Source organism: Magnusiomyces paraingens, assembly GCF_902498895.1.
Source record: "Magnusiomyces paraingens strain CBS 517.90 genome assembly, contig: contig3, whole genome shotgun sequence".
Classification (NCBI taxonomy): Eukaryota; Fungi; Ascomycota; class Dipodascomycetes; order Dipodascales; family Dipodascaceae; genus Magnusiomyces; species Magnusiomyces paraingens.
The window spans coordinates 4,039,492-4,062,797 of record NW_022474069.1 but is presented as its reverse complement, the minus strand read 5'-3'; the positions used below and the strand labels follow the sequence as shown (position 1 = coordinate 4,062,797).

The 23,306-nt window shown below is 36.2% G+C and overlaps 10 protein-coding genes across 10 annotated transcripts; 7 read left to right on the top strand and 3 right to left on the bottom strand.

Annotated features, from left to right (window-relative positions):
* Positions 1-146: 146 nt before the first annotated feature.
* On the top strand, positions 147-3,350 carry SAPINGB_P004553 (uncharacterized protein; the record flags this gene model as incomplete). The annotated part of the gene is made up of 1 exon (XM_031999268.1): positions 147-3,350. One exon carries the CDS (start codon positions 147-149, stop codon positions 3,348-3,350), a length of 3,204 nt encoding a protein of 1,067 aa, XP_031855159.1.
* A 1,359-nt stretch (positions 3,351-4,709) lies between these two features.
* On the top strand, positions 4,710-7,925 carry SAPINGB_P004552 (uncharacterized protein; the record flags this gene model as incomplete). Its single annotated transcript, XM_031999267.1, has 1 exon — positions 4,710-7,925. The coding sequence occupies one exon, from the start codon at positions 4,710-4,712 to the stop codon at positions 7,923-7,925; it is 3,216 nt and encodes a 1,071-aa protein (XP_031855158.1).
* A 1,612-nt stretch (positions 7,926-9,537) lies between these two features.
* SAPINGB_P004551 (uncharacterized protein) lies at positions 9,538-10,449 on the top strand (the record flags this gene model as incomplete). The annotated part of the gene is made up of 1 exon (XM_031999266.1): positions 9,538-10,449. The coding sequence occupies one exon, from the start codon at positions 9,538-9,540 to the stop codon at positions 10,447-10,449; it is 912 nt and encodes a 303-aa protein (XP_031855157.1).
* A 539-nt stretch (positions 10,450-10,988) lies between these two features.
* Positions 10,989-11,633, bottom strand: SAPINGB_P004550 (60S ribosomal protein eL14; the record flags this gene model as incomplete). The annotated part of the gene is made up of 2 exons (XM_031999265.1): positions 10,989-11,270; positions 11,511-11,633. The coding sequence occupies 2 exons, from the start codon at positions 11,631-11,633 to the stop codon at positions 10,989-10,991; spliced, it is 405 nt and encodes a 134-aa protein (XP_031855156.1).
* A 2,475-nt stretch (positions 11,634-14,108) lies between these two features.
* SAPINGB_P004549 (uncharacterized protein) lies at positions 14,109-15,377 on the top strand (the record flags this gene model as incomplete). Its single annotated transcript, XM_031999264.1, has 1 exon — positions 14,109-15,377. The coding sequence occupies one exon, from the start codon at positions 14,109-14,111 to the stop codon at positions 15,375-15,377; it is 1,269 nt and encodes a 422-aa protein (XP_031855155.1).
* Positions 15,378-16,322: 945 nt separating this feature from the next.
* On the top strand, positions 16,323-16,925 carry SAPINGB_P004548 (uncharacterized protein; the record flags this gene model as incomplete). The annotated part of the gene is made up of 1 exon (XM_031999263.1): positions 16,323-16,925. The coding sequence occupies one exon, from the start codon at positions 16,323-16,325 to the stop codon at positions 16,923-16,925; it is 603 nt and encodes a 200-aa protein (XP_031855154.1).
* A 246-nt stretch (positions 16,926-17,171) lies between these two features.
* On the bottom strand, positions 17,172-17,922 carry SAPINGB_P004547 (uncharacterized protein; the record flags this gene model as incomplete). Its single annotated transcript, XM_031999262.1, has 2 exons — positions 17,172-17,522; positions 17,596-17,922. 2 exons carry the CDS (start codon positions 17,920-17,922, stop codon positions 17,172-17,174), a joined length of 678 nt encoding a protein of 225 aa, XP_031855153.1.
* Positions 17,923-19,649: 1,727 nt separating this feature from the next.
* Positions 19,650-20,174, top strand: SAPINGB_P004546 (uncharacterized protein; the record flags this gene model as incomplete). Its single annotated transcript, XM_031999261.1, has 1 exon — positions 19,650-20,174. The coding sequence occupies one exon, from the start codon at positions 19,650-19,652 to the stop codon at positions 20,172-20,174; it is 525 nt and encodes a 174-aa protein (XP_031855152.1).
* A 958-nt stretch (positions 20,175-21,132) lies between these two features.
* SAPINGB_P004545 (uncharacterized protein) lies at positions 21,133-22,236 on the bottom strand (the record flags this gene model as incomplete). The annotated part of the gene is made up of 2 exons (XM_031999260.1): positions 21,133-21,998; positions 22,059-22,236. 2 exons carry the CDS (start codon positions 22,234-22,236, stop codon positions 21,133-21,135), a joined length of 1,044 nt encoding a protein of 347 aa, XP_031855151.1.
* Positions 22,237-22,621: 385 nt separating this feature from the next.
* SAPINGB_P004544 (uncharacterized protein) lies at positions 22,622-23,098 on the top strand (the record flags this gene model as incomplete). Its single annotated transcript, XM_031999259.1, has 3 exons — positions 22,622-22,648; positions 22,746-22,936; positions 23,053-23,098. The coding sequence occupies 3 exons, from the start codon at positions 22,622-22,624 to the stop codon at positions 23,096-23,098; spliced, it is 264 nt and encodes an 87-aa protein (XP_031855150.1).
* Positions 23,099-23,306: the final 208 nt, after the last annotated feature.

Here is a 23,306-nt window from a genome sequence, read left to right as displayed (position 1 = left end):
ACCGTTTAATACAAACCCGTTTTTTATTTATTTATTTTTCTCTCGCCATCAAACACCAATTCAACATTCACAAACTATCATCCTATCCATAATCTATTTGCTTTATTTTTAATATTTTTCATTTCACTAGCAAGATTGAATGAACAATGTATGGCATGAATTTTACCGGCCAGCATCGTCGAGCAAGGCATATTAATCTGGGCGGCAGAAACGCCACCGCATCTAGCAAAGACTCGGTTGTTCGTCGCGCACAATTTGATCGTGAGCGCCGCGAAAAAGCTCGGAAAGAAGAAAACGCAGCTATAAAGATCCAGTCCTTTTATCGATCACGTAAAGAAGTTGAGAGCATTCGCCACGAAATTGAAACTCAATGGAACTCTTCATTTCTGGGAAGCACGGAATTAGTAATAATGTCCCAACCCCAACTCACCAACTGCCTCCTTCAATTCAACTTCTTTTTCAAATATACATTTTCTGGATCGTCAACAAACGAGGAACAAGTAAAGTTCATTCTAAAAATTCTTAAAAATAACATTGACCAGTTTCAAGAAAAACAAATTGACGCACATTTAGTAGTCACCCTTATTGATACACTATCAACCGTTTTACGACCAAAGACTAAAAGTAAACAAACAACAATCATAGAAAGTGCTCCAAAACCTATTGACGCAGATATCCTTTATGCCCTTGAATTACTTCAAGACTTTTCAAGCACAGGACTGCTCCCTACTTGTGGCGCTTACATCCAATCTATTACCGCCAATCATATCACGCTAACAGCCCCAAACCAGTACTATAATAAAAACACTAAGGCAATCACAATTGTCCGAGACTCGCTAATAAAAATTATCTCACACCAGATTGAAAGCTATTCGCATGCAATTGATTTTTTCGCATCCTTTTTGTCAACACCTGGCCTTCATGTGTTTTTCACTTCCTCTCAGTTCTTACCTTATTCCAACGCCCTCAAGACCTTTATCAACAAATACTCTGCATTGGATCCATCTAAAGCCCCCGTTATTTCGCAAGAAAATCTCGTTTGGCGCCTTGTCAACTTTTATCATTTTTTTGGAACTCTTGCAGATCAAAGCTTATTTTATCAAACTCTCAACATATTTATTTCTCCCATCAATATCCAGATCGAACCTCCCTCTAAAACAACAACTGCAAAACGACTTAAAAAACTGTCGGAAAATCCTATATTTCTACTTTCAACAAATGATTTTGTTATTACAAAATTGAACGAGCTGACTGGTCGTTCCTTCTTCACCTCGATAATGGATACTTTGCTTGGGTCGCCCGAGTTTAATCTTCCTCTATTCTCTTCAATTGTAACATCACTTACATCTCTATATCCTATCAAAAAACAGCAAATTGTCATGTTTATCACTCTCTCCCCACTTGCTGTCATTCAACAACTTTGGGAAACAATCAAATCTACATCATTGTGTCAAATGGTCTTGGAAAAATCCCCTGACAAAAATACGCTTGCTAGAATCTTACTTGATGAGGAACCGATGCCCGCTGGCCAGGTAAATGGTGCACAAACAGTTTCCTTACTATCCTTATTTCTTGACCTATACTCGTATTGGTTGATTGTGGCAAACGATGCCGAATTCCATGGCACTTCAACAACACATGGTCTTCCTAAGCAAAATGTTAAAGACCTTGCCCAATTTTTACGCAACATTTGTTTTTCTCTACTTTGGAATGCTTCCGAAATCTCCACAGACCAAAAATTAAACAGCCTTTTAAATGTGGCTCCTCTTTCTGTTACTAACAGCTGTGTGCTGGTTATGCGCCAAATATACATTCGAGACTCCCGAAGACAGTTCTTGCCTAATGATTTCTGGCTTATGATCAATAACTTTCAAATTGAACATTTTATATCCTCTGTGGTCCAAGAAGAAGAACAGCTGCGGCGTGAAAACGAGGCCCGAAATATGGAGGTTGACGATGAGCTTAGCGATAGTGATAGCGATAACGAAGACGATGTGGAACAGGAGTCTTATCGTCAATCTAAAATCTCAGACTCAAACCCAAGGTCTCTTGGTGGTATTGTACCTCGTTTGGAAATTTTAAGACAAGCACCATTCTTTATTCCCTTTGACACAAGACTAAAAATTTTCCAAGAATTCATTGAGAATCTTCGGGCTGAAGAAGCTGCTACCAACCCTCCTACACTTAATTTCTTTGGCTTAGAGTCTCGCCAAACCGGTGTCATTCGTCGTGATTATTTGCTCGAAGATGCTTATACTGCATTCAATAAGCTTGGCTCGGATTTCCGACAACCAATCGCTGTCCGATTTTCCAATGAGTACGGAGTCGAGGCTGGTGTTGGTGCCGGTATCACAAAAGAGTTTTTGACAATTATTAGTAAGACTGCTTTCAAACCATCACCTGATAACGAATACAATATGGAAACCAAAGAAGGTCTTTTTGTATCTAGTGGAGAACATCTTTTATTCCCCAATCCTATATTAGGTGTCTCCCGCAAGTACACCAATCTCGACCATGAAGAAAAGCTTGATGCCAACCGCTATATGGTGTTCTTGGGAAAGATTATTGGGAAATGTCTTTATGAAAACATTTTAGTTGATGTGGAATTTGCACCCTTCTTCTTACAAAAATGGGCGGCTGCTGGTATGGGATACCGGAACTCATTTGATGATCTTTACTCATTTGATCCAGAACTTTACGAAAATCTCATCAAGCTCTACAATTACCCAGGAAATGTGGAAGATCTAATGCTGGATTTCTCAATTAACCAGGAAGTTGGGCATGGCCTGAAAAGTGTTGTCGAACTTAAACCAAATGGCGCCAATATCCCAGTCACAAATGCAAACCGCTTAGAATACATTCATGCTGTCGCAAACTACAAGCTAAATATTGTGTTGCACCAGCAAACCTCATTGTTCTTACAGGGTCTTTCAGTCATTTTGCCACCCCGCTGGTTGTCCATGTTTAATGCACGGGAAATTCAAATGCTTATTTCCGGAAGACCTGCTGCCATTAACATTGATGATCTCAGGAAGAACAGTGTGCTTATCAATTTCGAAGAAAATGATGATACCATCAAGTACTTTTGGGAAGTCGTTGAGGAACTTAGTGATGAGGACAAATCCAGGTTCATCAAGTTTGTCACCTCGGTGCCAAAAGCTCCACTCTTGGGTTTCGAAGCTCTCAACCCTCATTTTGCAATTCGAAACGCTGGTCCTGACGAACAGCGGCTTCCCACTTCATCAACATGCATCAATCTGATTAAATTACCTGCTTATAAAAGCAAAAAAATTCTCAGAGAAAAAATTTTAAATTCTATTCATGCAGATGCAGGCTTTGAATTGTCGTGAAGAAATTTATATAACTAAAGGTTTTTTGCATAAATAACTGAAAAAAAAAATATGTATTTGTTTTTTTGTATTGAGAGTAAAAAAAAAATAATAGCCATATAGCATCATCAAAGTCATTTTCTAAAAAAAAAGAATAACTTTTAAACGATTTTATTTATTGATTGCATTCAATTTTTTTATTGTTCTGTAACAATTTATTGAATTAAAGAAAGGCGTTAGAGTTGTTTTTATTAACTTATTATAAGTCATATAATGTCACAAGAATTGTTGAATATTCTTTTATCAAACAAACGTTTTGCTTTTATCTAAATGATTATCAAAATTGTTTCACTTTTAATATAAAAAAATATGATATCTGAATTAAAGTTTCTTTTTGGCTAGGGGTAATGAAATTACCCACCTTGGAAGAATATTCATGTGCAACAGGAACATTTCTCGGCACTTTGATTCCACCATTCTAAAAAAAATGGGCAGTTGGACTTCCAAAAAATTCATTTCAAAAAAAAAACTAAATTTTTTAAAGGTTTGCAATAAAAAATCCAGAACAATCTAAATGAACAAAACAAGAAGAAGAAATATATCCATTTATAGATTAGATTCTTTTCTGTATATTCAAAATTGTAAAATAAAAATATTGAAAAGTTCTAATTCATAAGTTTACTTGAAAAAAAAGGTACTTAAATGTTTAAATTAGATTTTATTATGTATAAATCTTTTTAATGAAGTCAAATAAATCTGTACCTAATTTTGAAATGATGCACAAATAATTATTTTCTTTTTTTATTTTTTTATTTTATTTATTTTATTTATCTCATTCTACAATCTTATATTAAACCTGAAACTCGTTTCTTTTTTAATAATTAAGAAAAAAATTATACAGGGTCATAAATGTTCACTTTTTAGTGACATATTTAGAAACAATAAAGTTAACCTAGCTTCTATTGACAAGCTAATATGGAAGCTTCTTACTTTAATTTTAAAATCTAGCTTTTTTTTTCCAAAGTAATTAAATCCATTTTTTAAATAAAATCTAATGAATTAAGAACAAACATAGATCCCGTTTCTTTTTTTACCGTTTATATTAATTCGCTTAGATATGAACCTCAATTTAATTGAAATTTGGAAATCTTTTATTTCGTTAAGGAGTATAAATATATCTCAATTTTTTCCTATTATTTCAAAAAAAAATTTCAAATTTTTATAAATTCATTTTTTCATCTAACAAGCAAACTTTCTTAGTTGATCTAAGATTTTGATCTTACATTCTTTTTTCATTCTTTTTTGTCCTTCTTTTTTCACTATACTTTTCAACTTTTAGTCACTCCTTTACTTGATTTTTTTTTTCTTTTCTTTAACACCATGAAATATACCTTTAGTCAAGTCCTAGGACTTGTCGTTGTTTGTCTTAACGTTGCAAATGCAGCAAACAATAACCCAAGTAAGAACGCCCCAGCACACGGCAGGTATCCGGAAACTGGTCGACGAGTTCAAAAAAAATTCGAGTCAGCCGAAGGCCAAGAACAAATAGAACAACAGCAACAACAACAACAAATCAACAATTATCTGATAGAAAATTTAGACAATAACTCTGAAGACAAATTTGTCAACAAGTTTGTACTTACAGGGGAATCCAAGAATGACCATCTCATTCGTTGGGATGATGTCGAGGAGTTCCTTAACCGGAAAAAGAGAGAGGATGACGACTCAACTGAAGATAACACTGAGGCCCAAGGCGATGACCAGACACTTCAAGCTGACAATGATACAAGTGATGAAGCTGCAGAGAATCCAGTAACTCCTGAGGAAAACGGCAACGAGGCTGCCTCCAATGATAATACTGATGCTGAAGATGACTCTGCTGCGGCTGCTGATGAGAACGGTGTCTCTGGAAATGCATTTGCCCAAGACCAAGGTCAAACAAATGAAGATGATGCTGCCGATGACGAAGCTGCCGATGATGATACTTCCAATGATGGTTCTGCCGATGAAGCTGATTCTTACGATGAAGCTGCGGAAGATGATGATTCTGGCGATGATGACTCTGGCGATGATGACTCTGGCGATGATGACTCTGGCGATGATGACTCTGGTGACGATGGTTCCAACGATGACGGATCCAGCGATGATTCCAGTGATGAGGGTGCTAGCAACGACGACTCGGGTGATGATGACGGTTCTGGTGACGATGATTCTGGTGATGATTCGGGTGACGATTCGGGTGACGATTCGGGTGACGATTCGGGTGACGATTCGGGTGACGATTCGGGTGATGATTCGGGTGACGATTCTAGCAATGACAAAGATAGTGGGTCCTGGAATACTCCCAAGTACACTAGCTATTTAACAACTACTCGGATCATCTATACTGTGCCCAAGATTTTGACTTTCACTCAGCCTGGTGTCAGTACCACTTTCACAGTTACAACGACTCAGCATAGTCCAACTACTGTTTACCAGCAGACTACTATCACTAAAAAGCTTCGCCCTACTACTACATCCACTTCTACAACTTCTAGCCATACTACTACAACTACTAATCCTACACAAACTACCACTACTACGACTCATGCTAAGCCAACTACATCTTTGAGTAGTTCAAAGTCCCGATCTCATACCAGATCTTGGTCAACAACTACTACAACCATCTTCCCCACTGTGACGACTATCACTTACAGAACATTTACCATCACACCCTCAAGAAGCCGCTCGTTCAGCCGTTCGACTACCACTACTACCTCCACTCATACAAATAGAATTACTATCAGCACTCCAACTAGCTCCACTACATCAACCACCATTCGATCTCGTACTCGCCCATCATCTTCTACTACTTCTTCTTCAATTTCAAAGTCTTCTACTTCCACCAAGCCAACAAGCTCCTCCACATGGACAACTGGAACTTCTTCTTCTTCAACTAGAACAACTCACATACGTCCTATCACAACCCATCCTACTGCTAGTACTAGTAGCACTTCTACTTCCACTTCGAAGACAACTTCTACCACCACTGCTAAAACTACTTCTACTACTACGTCTAAGACTACTTCTACTACTACGTCTAAGACTACTGCTACCACTACTTCTACTACTACGTCTAAGACTACTGCTACCACTACTTCTAAGACTACTTCTAAAACTACTGCTACCACTACTGCTAAGACTACTACTACTATTGCTACCACCAAGTCTACTTCTAGTGCCAGTACCACTAAGGCTTTTACTCAACCTCCATCTGCTAAGAATGGAACCGTTTCTACTGCTTCGAAGCCTGCCATCGTTACTAAGGTTTGGAGTACTATTGGTTTTACTTCAACCCCAGTGACCACCAGCACAAAGATCATTACTAAAGATAATACAATCAATTTGCCTGTTGCTAAGACTTCTACTTCCACTAAACCCATTTCCAGCTCGAGCACTCGTCCGACCTCGAGTACCACTAGTGGATCAGTTAAGAGTTCTGGTGCAAAGGCAACCCCTCTTGCTGGTAAAAACGATACAGCAGCTGACTTCAAGTCTGTGCAACAAGTTCCTTCCGCTTCTGTCTTGACCAACTTTACCGTGACACCCACTTCTTTCCCTACTGTCATTCCTTTGAACCATAGACTTAACAATACCGTTGCTCCTTTGGAATCAGCTGTCACTATTGCAACAGAGACTTCTATTTATGCAGAGACTTCTTCTGAGGACTGGAGTACATACTTTAGCACTGAACTTCCTTCTAACAGTACTTTTGTAGTGTCTAGCACTGAGACTCCCGAGCCTTCTTTCATTCATAATCCCCATGTTAGACCTGCAACTTACTCAATAGAGTCTACAGAGTCTACCAGTGATGTCACAGAAACTACTACACCTTCTGAAACCTCCTCTTCTGAGACTTCTTCTTTTTCTGAAACCTCCTCTTCTGAAACTTCTTTTTCCGAATCGAGCTCTTCTACTGAGACAACTGAGGCCTCTTCTGAAATCACTTCATCCTTAGACTCTAGTACTAGCGAAGCTTCTCCTTCCACAGAAGAAACGTCTTCTGAAGATTCTACTCAATTTTCTGATACAAGACCTCGTACTACCAGATATTCAGACCCTGTTCTTTATGATCCTGCAGCTCAAACTTCTTTGACTTCTGAATCGGTATCCAGCTCAGCATCTGCTGATCAAACATCTTCTACCATTTTGTCTGAATCATCAACTAGTTTGTCAGAATCTTCCACTACCTCTGGGTCTTCCGCTACCTCTGAGTCTTCCACAACCTCTGAATCTTCTTCTACTTCTGATGAAGCAACAATTACACATCATACTCATAGAAGATACACCAGTCTTGATGTTTATCAAGACCCTAGCCCTACAGATGTCACCATCAGCATATCGACAACATCAGCTGAAGAGTCAAGTTCTACTGATTCATCTAATTTCACGTTGCCTCCCTACAACACACCTGTCACTGTTTATACAGTAAAGAGCAGTAGCTCATATACTAGTGAAGAAATATCCTCTACATCTAGTGGACCAATCTTGCCTTCTGGTGTTCCATTGGGAGATGTACAGTATCAAAATGGAACTTTTACTCAAAGTGCAAACTAAAAGGTGTTCAAGATATGAAATGTTTAAAAAAAAATAAATAAAATCAATGGTAGCTGGCTACTGTTAACTTTCATTATTGACCTTTTGTTTTGTCTTTCTATCACTTAAGTCACTCGTTTACTTTTGCTTTTTTTCGCTTTTTAGTCTCTCGTTTAATACCTCTTACCTACTTTTGTCATTCGTTACCATTATTACATAGTCCTTTCATAATTTTTGTTTGTTACGCTCTTTTTGTTTGTTTGATTTGTATTTGTTCTCACGCTCGTTAATTTAATTTAAGTCGCTCGTTTTAAATTTTTACTAAATATTATGATTAAAATTTGGCCTTTTACTGATGTAAATTGTATTCTCTTTTAAATTTAAATGGATATACGACTATAGCACAGGATATCAATAGAGGGACCTAAAAATTGGCTATGGGCCTCCTGATATTCAATCCAAATTTTATCTCCGAACACCTTCCATAAATTCTTAGCCGTAACACAGGACTTTCGCTTATTTGTTGTATATAAATCTTCTATTTTAAATTTTGGTTTTTGAAAGCCTTTAAATAACAAATTACCCTTGCCCCAGTGGATTCTTCAAAAGCTCATTTTATGGCCTTTTTTATATTTTAAAACTTCATTTTAAAATCATTTCTCATAATAAATAAACCCTTACCCTTGTGAAATCTCCATATTATGAACTCCTAACCGATAATCATATTAAAAGCCCATATTTTGAAATAATGTTACATAATAAAAATCACCCTGGTCCGAATAGAATCCTTAAACTCTCATCATGTTTTGGGCATTAGTACAGAACTGTACTGTAATGTGCATTTATTTGAAATTTTCCATTTCAAAAAGAGATTTTGAAATCTTTTTTTATATAATAGCAAATTCTCTCGCCCCAAAGATGGTATGGCCATATTATCAGGCATAGCATATCACACGTTTATAAACGCTACTAAGATTCAATTGATTGATTAATATTAATCTACTTTTTATTAAAAAATAATTGACTCTATGTATTTTTGTCGTTGATTATTTCAAATACTATTTTAAATATTTTTAAGAAATGATGTACTTATGTTAGTACTCACTATTTACAAAGTTGACAGTATTCAAGTACAACCGCCATAATTTTATTCAAACAGAACCTTGATTATACTCTTTTTAATTTTATATGATCAACTCTCTAGAATTTTTTTTATTAAACATAAATTGTTTTAAAAGCTAATATAAATTTGTTTATTTCAATTTTGCATTTGATGTTTAATATATAAAGCCGCATAAGCTTATAATAGCTATTTAGTTGGTAAAGTACACATTATATATAAGGCTTTGCAAAATGTAGATACAACACTGGGCGTTTCTGTTTCTAAATGATTATTGTTAAAAATCTAACTACCAAGGCTATGAAGAATTTAATAACTTATAAGATGTCTTTGTTTGAAAAATCGAATGCCATTCATTTAATGTGAAGTTATATGTTTACTTGAAGCAAGATTCGTAACATCAATTTGCCAGGGTTTTTCAGAATAAAAATTCATATAAACCCAGCTATTCCTCTCAATTTTTTTTAAAAAAAAAAATAACGTAAAATTTCTCAATCAAATCTTTTTTGATCAATGGCCACATTACAGCATGTTCTTTCATCGGAAAGCGATCGTCCCAGCGTGACAGCTTTACAACATGATATGCGAAAACTTCAAAAGGAAAACCAAAGTCTTATCAAAGAAATCAATACTATCAAGTACCATTACTATGGATGTCGTCAGTCTTTATCACAAATGCTTCAGTGTGAAAATTTTCTAGATACTGTAGGGATTTCTGAAAGTGGAGTGCCAGTTTTGAAACCAGATAGACCAGTAACTACGTTTCCACCGACACCTTTCCCCATGCCAAATTCAGGTCAGATTCCAATTTTCGACGGGAAAGATGTGTCTTATTTTATTGAAAGGTACGAAAGTGCAGCGAAAAGATCAAACGCAAACGGAAAAGATAAACTTCACTTTCTTAAAATGTATGTTACCAAAGAGGTATGGGCTGAAATATATGGGCTTGTTAAGACGCTTAAAGACTGGCCCGCAGTTAAATTGTACATGATTTATGCTTTTCAGATGGAAGACGCTTACGCTAAATTCACAATGTCAATGGATTACCTGGTAAAGTCCGTTGCCCTCACGCTCAATAATCCTGATAACTTTTTGTATAATGTTCAAGGGTTGAGTCATATTTTGGCATATGGTGATGCTTTGCACACTAATGAAACATCAGCAAGCCTCTTGGATATGTTTCATTTCTTATCCAGTCATTGCAAGTTCATTGCGGACGACCAGGCCTTTGATCGAATGAATGTGCCTCCGCACATTGTGAGCCACATGATGAAACGTCCAGCTAATATTCCTTGGAACGTAACAAGAGAGGATGCGTGGAAGTATATTAGAATGGCGATTGAGCATACCTTGAACTTTTATTTGTATTGTTGCCGTAAAACTGGAGCTTCTCGCTTTAAGGAGCAACCAAAGACTAATGAATAAGTTGCTCTTAGGATGTTTATATATCGGATAGCTTTTGATTGAATAAATGGAATATTTGATAAGTCAAGAACTGTGCTTTATGACGTAAATCTTACATTGCCAGTTTCAACTGGCTTTAAGCATCAGTTTTCAACGTAGTAAAATGAAATGAAATTATAAAAAAAAAAATCCTATTTCATTTGACTATTGCTACAATACACATATTGTATTGTCTTTACGTATGACGCTTTTAATTAATTTAACCAATATCAAACTAATGTGTTGGAAATTAACTGTAGTTAACATGCACGTGCCTTGAGTTTCCAACACTAAGACCGATGATTGTTAAGAAAAAGTTGGACTAGGAAATTTCAGAAATACGCTACGCAAGATTCATAATGACAAGAGAGAAACGATGAAGAAATCGATTTTCATTTTCTTTAAAAAAAAATCAGCCATGTAAATTTTTTCCCTTTTTTTTATTTTTTTTTTGTTCAAAAAATCATTACCAGAGTTGTTACGTTCTAAGTTTGGTTTTCATTAGGAAGGAAGAATTTTATTTAAGCCTGAACAGCCTTGTAAATAGCAGCCTTCTTTTGCTTCTTAAGAAGAGAAACCTGGAAGCGCTCGAAGTCAGTGAGCTGAGCGCGCTTCTCCTGCTGAGCAAGCTTCTTAGCAAGAGCAGAGGCGGCCCACTTGCTGTCAATGTCAGCAGAAGCCCAGAGCTTGGCAACCTCCTCGGTGGGAGCAGCCAGCGACAGACCCTCAATGACAAAGTCAGTCAGAGTGGTGTGAGAAAGAGAGACAGCCTGACGGTCAACGGAAGGGCCATCAACGAGAACCTTTAAAACAATAAGTTAGTAAACATAATTTGTAAAAGTAAAATGCATAGGTCGACTAGAGAGAAAAAGATTGAAAATAAAAATAAAAATATTTTGCCATTATTTTCATGAATCCATAAATCAAAAAGCTTCCATCCTTGGTATCATATTTATAAAAAAATCATTTCAAAAGGTATCTGTTCATTTTCGTTTTCTTTTCCCTAGTCACTTGCATGGCATAGTAAGACTTCAAAGACATACTCTCTTCTGGTCAACGATCTCAACAATGGTGGCAATCTTGCCAGCAGCAGGACCTTGGGCGATGAAGATAACGCGGCCAAGTTCGACGTACTTCCACTGGGGTTCCTCGATAGTGATAGACATTGTGAATATCTGACTGAGTTGTGTATGTGGTGGTTCTGTGGGCTGACAGAGAGCTGAAGAGATTATAAAAAATCGACACAACGACGGAGGGGGGAGGGGAGGGGAGGAAAAAAAAAGGGGAAAAAGAGTGGGAGGAACGAGCGACTCAGGAGTTTGTGTGAGTGTAATGGAAAAAAATTTTCAGTTTTGTAATCAGCATATGACATGCTTAGGTAATTTGTCATATGTCACGTGATTTTAACTTGTTTGGCTTTTGAAGTTTTATTAGGCCTATTTTTTTTAGTGAAATTTCATATAAAAAACGATGTTTTAATTGAATTTAAGTTGGTTAATATAGTATTAGAATATGTTCATAAAGATTAGTTGATGTTCTGATAATTTTTTAAGTATCAATTATATGAAAGAAAGAAAGAGCCAGTTTGTAAAGATGGATAACAGAATACATAAGTGAAGCTTTGGGTATGGATCAAATGGGAAATAAAGCGGAGGCTCACAAAATCATATATTGAAGAACAAAAAGAATGGTTAGTAAAACGATATATATGAGAACTATTAGTTCTTTCTTTTTTTTTTTCAGTGGCCTAGAAAAAGATCAAAAATCAATCTACAATTTAAAGATTACAAGTTGGCAAGTTTCAAAAATATGCTACCAAAAAACTACAATTGTCTGCATTTTTAGATTGATGCAATAACAAGAAAAGGTTTTTATTTATCAATCGTCAATTATCAATATAAAACAAACATATAAGCATATAGGGGGTTTAAAATCTAGAAATATATATGATATGTAAAAAAAATTTTCATGGGCATATAAAGATAAGTACCCAGCACCAAAATCTGAAAATATTAAATTAAAGTGAAAAATAGGGGGAGTGATGGATTCCTTCAAAATTATTTTTGTTAAAATTAATGTTTCATCACGTGATTTAAAAATACTGAAATCTACTAAAGATTTTTTGTAAAATCTAGGGCTTAACCCTAATAATAATGTAAAGAAATGTCAAAAAGGTAAGGGTTCATAAAAAAAAAATTCTCCCCCCTTTTTTTCTTAGACCCCTCACTAACCATAAATTCCCCCACCTAGTGAACCCTCCTTCAACCTTCTCAACAGAAACAACAATACTTCTAAATTTCGACAAATAGCTCTAAGGAGCGTTATTGGGTCTATAGAATACCTCCTTTTCTATGTAAGTACAATAGTGAGATTTTATATTTGAGCCTTTTTTTCTCTTGTTCATGATGATTTAATTTGCGATTGACGATCTAGTGTACTCGAAGATACGCCTATTTTCATATGGGACCTAGTGAATTGATAATAATTTTGTTCTGATATTCATCTACTTATGAATTGGTTTTTTTTTCATTTATTGTTGGGATTATTTTCTAACTGTTGTTTTCTAGAGTTTTTGTTGATTTTGTCGATTTTATGATTTTATGATTTTATGATTTTATGATATTTTCTAGTATTTGCCATGAAGGGTCAATTGTAAAACGTAAGTCAATTGAAATTTTTTTTTTTCACAAATGCCATTCAAATTCAACTCTTTTTTAGTGATGATAAAACACCTGCTACTTTTGTCTTATTCCATTGTGAGGACACCTTATAACACCAAGATCGCTGATATTTGTTAAAAGAGTTGATGGTCGTTTTGTTTGCTTGAACATTATCACCTTAAATTACGTTTTACTAACTGTTAAAATAGGTAGTTTTTTTTTTTAATCGTAGTCTAAAAAAAATGCCCTTATATATAAAATGTATACATAGAAAATTAATAAAATTTGCTTTCAAATTTAATCTCCAATCATTTGTTTAATTTTAATAAGCATTTCCAATGTTTAAACCCCCCCTCCCCCCAATCTAGATTTGATTTGAAATGCTTTAAAGATTTCTTTTGTGTGTACTCTGCTGCCTTTCACTTTGTCGGGTACCGTTCCTTTTTGCCTATGAACGTTGAATTGTGGCTAGTGTGACTAATTTGTGTTTGTGGCTAGTAACTTGTTCTTTTGTCGGTTGTCTCTCAACCGGGGGTTAGGAAAAAAAAATTTTTTTAATTCATCACTAGCCACAAACGTCTAATTAGACACTGCGACTTCACAAATTTCCGTGTTGGGAAGTGCGGCGAATGTTAACTACGGCACTAGCCACAGCCCGGAAGAAAGCCTTTTGTCGTATTTCGGGGTCTGCTATACGCCACGACCTTGTGGGGGAATAAGGAAAAAAAAAAGTTCTCATATCTCAAAGTATAAATATCGCCAGGATCTGCACTAGCCACAGTTCTTTTATCTTTTTGTCTTTTTTTCCTTATTCTCTATTAAATATATATAAAGAAAAACTTATATAAAGCAATATAAGACTCTACTGGCAATCTGCAAACCTTTCAGATGAATACTTACAATAATAATAAGCATTTAACGGGAAAAGAAGAAAAGCTTTCTCCAGTACAGTCTTTTAATTCAAACTCAACCGTCTTCCAAATGAACAATAACAATATCAACAATATCGATCTTGAGGCTGGACTAGATAGCCCAGCCACTATTTCCAGAACTACTCCAGTCAAAAATGGCGACGACAGCAATAGTATCTCATCAGCCACACTGGTACATCCTAGCAACTCGTACCTGGCATTCCGTATTCGTCACTTTTCTCCAGCATGGTTCTCTGCCGTTATGGGTTTAGGTGTTTCTTCTGCCATTTTGTACTCATTCCCCTTCCCCCATGAGGGTCTTCGTATCGCTGGTATGGCTGTTTGGGGTATCAACGTTTTGTTTTTCACTCTTTGCTTAACAATGTTTGTTCTCCGATTCATTTTATATCCTGAGCAACTTAAGCGCATGCTTCTGCATCCTGGTCAGTCCATGTTTTTGGGCTGTCTGCCTATGGGCTTTGCCACTATAATTAACGTTCTCCATCTCATGTCACAGGACTACGATATGCCTGGGACCTGGGTCGCTTGCTATGTCATGTGGTGGATCGACACTTTCCTTTCTATTGCATCCTGCTGGGGTGTTTGCTACCTCATGTTTGTGTACCAAAAACGTCCTAACTTGGAAGCCATTAATCCTACCATCTTCTTGCCCATTGTTCCTCTTGTGGTTGCATCTGCCACTGGTGCACTTATCGCAACATCACTGCCACAGTCTCTAAAGGCAAGCACTCTTATTGTGTCTTTTATGATGTGGGCAAATGGTCAGTTGCTTGCTATTGCCTGTATGGCTATTTACCTTGCCCGGTTGTTTCTCAAGTCCACTCAGCCCGGTGCCATTATTCTTTCCACTCTTCTTCCTGTTGGGCCTATGGGACAAGGTGCCTTTGGTATCTTGCTTCTTGGAGACTTGTACAAGCAGGTCTTTGCTCCATATTCTACCAAACACTACACTGGTATCATTGAAGTCACACCGCAATCCGTGGATGCAATTTCTTTTGTTACTATGGCTGTTGCTCTGTTTTTAATTGGCGTTGGCCTGTTTTGGCTCACCTTGGCAGCCTTCTTTACACTGACTACCCCTCCTCCTGGATATAACATGTCATGGTGGGCCACGACTTTCCCTATTGGCACAATGGCCATGGCATGGTATCATCTGGAAGCCGAGTTTAATAACTCTGGGCTCAAGTATATTGGTGCATTGTTTGGTTGTGTTGTTTTGATGAATGTTTGCATTTGTTTTGTTGGAGCCATTAAGCATGCCATCATTAAGAACACTGTTTTTGTTCAAGCAAAGAATGAGACTTCACCAGAAGAGTGATTGATATTTTGAGTGGCTTCTTTTTTTTAACTATTCCCAATTTTTCAACCAAGCATATGATTTTTTTTTTATGAAACACATTCCCCTCTCGTGATCATTTCAACAAGGATCCGGGAAGAAGGTGGGGAGGGTTTTTAATGATAATAAACCTTTTATCCTTCAACTTAATGAACTTAATGACCTTTGGGCGTATTTCAACACCCAGCCATGATGATTATGATTTTGCATATTTGTATTAATTAAATGAACTATAGAATAATTGATTTTAATTTTGATTTTTATTTGATTGTAATTTGTATAGTTTATTCCATGAGAAATAATTGTTCATCCGAAATAATTATGATGATAATGCCAAGTCAGTTACGATCTGGTGCAAGCCACAATAAGACCTGAATCCTTGGCCTTACAACATCAGCCTGCAAAAGCACGAAATCTCAACCCCACGATTTATACACACACATACACCATCGGCCAAAAATGAGCCACTGGGGATTTAATTATTGGAGTATTTTAATGAAATTTCATTATATCTTTTTTAATTCTTCCTTTTTTATATATTCAATGCTTTTTTTTTTATTATTATTATTTTTTTTTCTTTAAAGTTGCTATAGAAATCAAATTAAAAAAAAAAATAAAAAATTTTCTCCGAAAGAGCACGTGAAATGTCGTCGAACTGGAGGCAAATGATGAGCCACAAACGTTAATTCTGGAGAAGCTGCTGTGTGTGTGTGTGTGTGTGGCTTGTATTTGCCAAATTGTCCGGAGGCTACTGAAAAATGATATATAAACTCACTGACTTTTGTCTGAAATTTCCAAAACTTTTTTAGATTTTTTTTTTCTTTCCTTCTTACTTGCTTTCTTACTATTATACCTTTTTTTTTTATAAACTTAACATTCTTTATCTTTATTTTTGTTTCTTTTATTCTCTCTCTAAATTCTCTAAAAATGGCTACTAACATCACCTGGCACGCTGGTCTTACCCACGAAGAACGCGCCACGCTCCGCAATCAGAAGGGTGCCACTCTCTGGTTCACTGGTCTCTCGGCTTCCGGCAAGTCCACCATCGCCACAGCTCTCGAGCAGCACCTGCTTTCTCTGGGTCTGCACTCCTACCGTCTTGATGGTGATAACATCCGTTTCGGTCTCAACAAGGATCTGGGTTTCAGCGAAAAGGACCGCAATGAGAACATTCGCCGCATTGGTGAAGTCTCCAAGCTCTTTGCTGATTCTACCTCCATTGCCCTGACTTCCTTCATCTCTCCCTACCGTGCTGACAGAGACTCTGCCCGCAAGCTTCACGAGGAGGCCAACCTTCCCTTTGTCGAGATCTTTGTTGACATCCCCGTCGAGGTTGCTGAGCAGCGTGACCCCAAGGGTCTTTACAAGAAGGCCAGAGCTGGTGAGATCAAGGAATTTACTGGTATCTCTGCTCCCTACGAGGAGCCTCTCAAGCCCGAGATTCACATCCATAACGACAAGATTTCAGTTGAGGAGGCTGTTCAGCAAATCACTGAATACCTTAAGGAGCAAAAGATCATCAATATTTAAATAAAAAAAAAAAGGAAAAAAGGGAAAACAAATCAGAGATGATTGAATATAATAATGACTTATGATGTAATAGAAATATTTTTTTTTTCAATATTATTATTTTTTGGATTTTGTGGGAACAAATTTTAATAGCGGCAATTTCTTCTTAAAAATTAATGCGTTAGTATTAAGTGTATATTGAAAAATAAAAAAAAATAAAATTTTAATATAAAAATAAAATGGGTTCTGCTGGATTTTCGTGATCCATTATCGTCGTAGACTATCAAGACGCGCTTGTAAGTCGTCATCATCATGACCACCGCCACCACCACCCACGGCCTGAGCAATTTTGCCAGTATCATTTGTAATTCCACTGCCAGCTGTTGCAATGCCCGAAGGTGTAGCGCCAAGGGCTTGGTTCAAATCAATTCCAATTTCATCAAAGACTTGGTTCACAATCTCTTCAGACTCTTCTTCATCATCCATCTCCATAGAATCGTCAATCGCATCGTCCATCATTTCCTGGCGCTGGTCCATCAAATCATTTTCGCGCTCAAACTCCATAGCAATCCGTTGTAGACTCGGCAGGTTCATACTTCGATTCATTGTAGAAAGCAGCTAAAAAAAAATTGAGTAAGTTAGTATTTCAACTTGAAATAAAAAAAAAATAAAAATAATGAAATTTACTCACCCGTGTAGCTCCCTGCATCGACTGCATCATCTGCTGGTTCGTACCCACCGTCTGGATCCGTAAAGATACGGCCTGCAGCTGGGTCTTCATCTGATAAAACTTTTGAATGTAACGACGCGTTCGCACAAGGTCCTTGGCCATAACCTGGCAAGCACCCATCTGTCCGGCCTTAGCCGACCGCTTGATATCTTGAATTAGCTTGCGTTCCTGTTGTTCTAGCTTAGTTCGTTCACGGTCAAGTTCTCGCTGCGTGCGTTCTAGTGAGCGCTGATGCTTACGCAAACGTTCTTGCGGTGTCAACCGCTTACCAAAAATCATGCTGAACATGGTGATATATGTAGGGTATATTTGAATAATGGGAAAATGGCAGTAAGTGTGTGTGTGGGTGGGGGGGGCAAAAAAAAAGAATAATATTGAAAAAAAAAAAAAAAAAGAGCTTCCTGTGAAACTCAAGTATTAAATGAAATATGCAAACACCAAAAACACGCGTAATAATCAGTGATACCTTAGATGAAAGATATTTTGAAAGGGTGCTTTATTGGTGATGATAGTGGTGGCTGTGGCAGTTTTCAAACTCTTTGGTTGTTGGAAGTGAAGGAAGGGAAAAAAAAAAAAAAAAAAAAAAAATTAGAGAAAATCTAAAGGTGTGCAGATAACAACAAAAGGTTATGCAAGCTATTTAAGAATTGTATGTTTTATTTATTTGTCACATGACACTGAGTATTCTAAACACAGCTTGACCTCAGACTTTGGATATAAGATAGTGAACAAAAGAACAAATTTGTACTTTGAACCAAATACTTTGAACCAAATGAAAACTTAAAGACCAGAGGTCAAGGACTCAAATAAGGTTTGATTCATAGTCCACTTCATGATCTACTGTTAATATTTTAAAAAAAAGGAGTCTTTCTGAGTTAACAACAGCAAATTAATCTTTTTATTGTTTGTTTCTTCCTCCAAAGAAACCATCATTTCTTTCTCACCCAATTTCTTATTTTTTCCTAAAGAGACATCTGCAATAAACCTTTGGCAACATTCTATTAAATGGAAAGGCCAGTTGCAGATTTCAAATCCTACTTATGAAAACCTCTGTCTCTATAGTGAAAAAATAGTTGCTAAACGAAATAAGGGCTAGGGGAACACTTCTGTTAACTTAGAATCAAGGAAGTTTATCTCTTTTTTGTTTTTGGCCTTCATAAACTGAAAATTGAAAATAAAAAAAAAAAAAACATATATATTTCTATAATCTTCAATAGCTCATAATCATAAAAACCTACTCTTACCATGGAAATGCTATAAAAAACAAATGCAAAAAATTACTCCGACACGGGGAATCGAACCCCGATTTCCACGGTGAGAGCGTGAGGTGATAACCATTACACTATATCGGACTCTTAAAAAATTAAAACTTAAAATAATTATAAGCAGTAAGAACAAAAACCAAAATTAATAATTCTTAAATTATTTTGTCTTTAAATGGGGGAAAGGGCTGGATGGTGTAAAGGGTAACACGTTCGCTCGATAGCGGAAGATACTGGGTTCGATTCCCAGAATACCCCCTTTTCCTGAGGATGTGTACGGGAGTATACACCTAGACTGAAAACCATAGGCTACCCTGGTTACAGGAATGCCGACTCTTCCGTACAGTCTAAATAGCCTGCAGGTGATTGCGGGCCGTATCTCTGACGGAAGAGATTAAGAAATACATGGGCGTCCGTGAAGATAAGTGGAAATGGGTTGGGAGGGTTTTGGGACCGACAGACTGGTTCTCCCTGTTCCTCGTAAGCTGGCATCAGGGCCCATCTTCCGGGCTACCGGAGACGCACAGAACAGAAACCACCCGTACTAAAAAGGTACAAATGAAAACCGGCAAGTCACATAGTTAGACAATAAAAAGGATAGCGCAGATGCTGATGTTATATAGTTCTATAACCCTTGAATAAAAACAAACAAACAAACAATATTTTGTCTTTATTAGCAAAACTAATCCTATTAATGGTCATTTGTTAACATTGATTGAGAAATCTCCAATTGCAAAGCTAACCACGCTTTACATGTTGGCGAAAGATGATAGAGACTATATGATTAAAAAGGATGAAAAACGAAAATGCAAGAGGGTTGAACCTCTTACACTGAAACAACAACAAAATCAGACGATTGGAATTTTGAAGAAACAAGCAATGGAAGAATGGCAAGAAATGTATTGGAACAGCAGTAAGGATCTGTGGTATCATAATATCACAGTGGAGTCGAAATGTACTGATAATCTTTCCAAAATGGTTACGGGAGTGATCATGAAGAAAGATAGTCGAAGGATCTTGAGTAATATTACTCAATTTCGCACAGGCCATGGCAACTTTGGCGCATGGTTTAAAAAGTTTGGAATTGAAAAGGATAGTTACAACTGCAAATGTGGAGAGCTGGAAACAGTTCATCACATTTTAGTTGAGTGTCCTTTGCTTGAAGAGGAAAGAAAAGGACTGAAACGGATATCTCCAGAGATGGACATGTCGACTCTCTTAAACAGTTTAACTGGCTTACAAGAGATTGTAAGCTTTATCTCTGCTTGGAGGGATTAAGAAATACAATTACAGCGTTGATGAAGACAAGTGGAGATAGGTTGGGAAGGTTTGGTTATTTTTAACCCCCTGTTCCTCGTAAGCTGGCATCAGGACTTATTTTCGGGCTGTTGGAGATGCAATGATGAAGGCAAAATTAAAAGTTTATTATTAAAATGAAAAGATATATAGTATGGACAAGAAGGATAGCGCAGATGCTGATGTTATATAATTCTATAACCCTTGAATAAAAACAAACAAACAAACAATATTTTGTCTTTTAAAGAGATCTGTAAATTTTTTTAATTTAAATTAATGTACATACTATTTTTAACATTTTGATGAAAACATTACTAACTTAGAAGTTGGAATTGTAGTTATTTTTACATATAAATGCGTGTAATTTTTAGATATTTAGAATGAAATAAAACTACAAGGTGTTTTTTTTTTTTTTTTTTTTTTGATAAATATCTAAATAAAAAAAATTTTTACTTAAATGAATATTTAAAAAATAACTTTTTTAAGTTAATTTCTAATATTATTAGAAACAAACTTTTATTAAATACAAACTTTGACAAAGACACTCTTTTTAATTGTCTTGTATATAGATAGAATAGTTTTGTATGATTAATTAAGATAAGGTGCGGCTGTAGGGTCTATTTGATTTTCACAGACTTGCTAATATGCGGCTGAACACTGAAAAAAAAAAAAAAAACGATTTTCTTCTGAAAAAAATTTTTTTTAATCAGCAGTGAAAATCTTTTAAACAAAATTCATTTCATCAGAAAAATACTATACAAGCTTGAGGATTCTACAAAGACACAAATAATGAATTCTTAATTCAAATGTATCTTTAATTTTTTTTATAACAGCACTTTTCTAATACAATTTTTTTTTTTAAGTGTATCATTAAGTATTTCTATTTTGATTTCGTAAGATATGTATATTATTCATGACTTCAATGTAGTTTGTTTATTATTCAGTTTGGTTCTGTAGTAGCATCGTCTTCTATCTTTTTTGATTGCTCCTCACCATTTTCCTTTTTGCTACCACCATGATGCTTTCTTCTTCTCTTTTTCTTTTCACCTTCCCCTTCTGTTTCTTCCTTCTTCGGCTCAGACTCAGGTTCAGGCTCGTGCTTCACTGTCGGTTTCTTTTTCTTCTTAAGAACACTCAATGGATGCGGTCCCTTGGGCCCCTTTTTCTTCTTCTTGGCCGGCTCTTCAGCTGCTGTAGAACCATCCCCGTCCTTTTCTTCACTTTCATCATCTCCTTCTCCAGCCTTACGTTTTTGGGGAAGAGGCGCAATACCTGCTGGCAACTTGTTCAGACCACCAGTCAGCTTTGCGTTTTCAATAGCTTCCCGCATCTTAGTTGTTGCTTCAGACATGGGTTCCATGACCATGACGGCGCGGTTAATGTATAAAAGAGGAACTGCGGGGATTACTCGCAATCGGGCTCGTAGTCGGAAATCTTGAGACCCAACCAGGTATCTATGTTTATTAAAAGTTTTATCAACTGCAACAACTGTCCACAAACATGCACTTGGTGTTTTAGTTGCATTTGGGTCAGGCATATCTTTATCATCTTTCTTCTTGTCCTTCTTGCCCTTTTTGTTAGGTTTAGTTTCATTGTTTGTCTTAGCTTCCTCGTCTTTGGTCTCTTCAGGCTTTTCTTTCGCACCAATTACCTTGCCATCATCGTCAAACTTTTTCTTTTTGCTGGCTTCTGATAAACTTGATGGAGGGAAGTGTCCACATTTTCTGCGTTCAAATGATTTGGCAAGCTCAATGGCTTCTTGGTTTTGGGTCTTGTATAAAGCTTCCATTGTACATTGAGTAACCACTAAATAATCAGTTAGAACTTCATGATAATAAAAGTTATCATTAATTCACAGTTACTTACTAGGCTTGATCTTTCCTTGGGCTGCACGTTCAAGGGCCTTGACTAGGTCTTGTTTATTCTTTACAGATTCGAGGATAATCTGATCGTCCAACAGGATTTGGTAAGGTTCTCTGAACTTGAAGTTGACTTGCAGATACTGCATCTGCTTGCGGTATGATTTCATACGTTTTTGACGCATTTTTCCTATATATCTTTTTTTTTTTTTTCTTATTTGACTTGTTTTTTACAAGAATATGTTTATTTGTATTTTTTTCAAGTAAAGCAGAAAAAAAAAAAAACTTATCGAAAAACGCGGATCAAAAGAGATCCAAAAAAAAAAAAATATTTTGTTACAAAACATGATAGTAATAAGTAATATATAATATAGAACACAGATTTCACCCTGTAATAAACAACTTACCCGGCCTTTTATGTTCACGTAGTCTTTGCCTAAAAGTTCAGTACCATCTGTTGTCCTCTTTTGAAATAAAAATACAAGAGAACTCTTTCATTTCAATAGTCGTCATCATCGTCATTATTGTCACAAGTATTCCCTCAAATTACCCTTCCATAATTTTAAAACAATGACTGATTCACGTCCTTCTTTGATTGTAAGTATTTAAAAAGAATTTTGAACTTTTTTCATCTTCATTTTATTTCAATTCTTTTATATTCAATTGATTTACAAAACTAATAAGTTGCTTTTAGGCACTGTGGGAAGAAGCCCCACCATATACAACCATGTTCCCTCTGAGCTTACAATCTTTCAATGCTCTGCTGCTCATCATCCTCGGTCTGAGTTTTACCGGTCTTTTCATCTTGGCTCCTAAACGTCGTGAATCTTTCCATCAGACCCTTTCTACTCTCGGCACTGGAGTTATCGCCTCGCTGTGTTTTGGGTATGTTGGTTAATACTATTATAGACCTTTACTACAAATTTCGCAACTTTTCAACCTCTATTTTTTTTTTTATTTTCCACAAATACTAACATTTAGGATATTATCTTTTTCTTTAGATTTGGCAGCGTGTTTTTGCTTGATAGCGTGGGAGTTTACCCTTGATTTCAATTGCAACTCGATTTATTTCCGACGAAACGACTTTTTTTTTTCTTCTCTTATATCTGTTTTCTTTGTAGTTATTTTTTTTTTTCATGTACTTCTATATTTCTATAATGAACTGCCTTTTTTTTTCATCTTTCTTTTAATTGATGACAAATGAATATAAATATATTATCTTATTTATCATTTTTTCAAGATCATTAACTTAAAA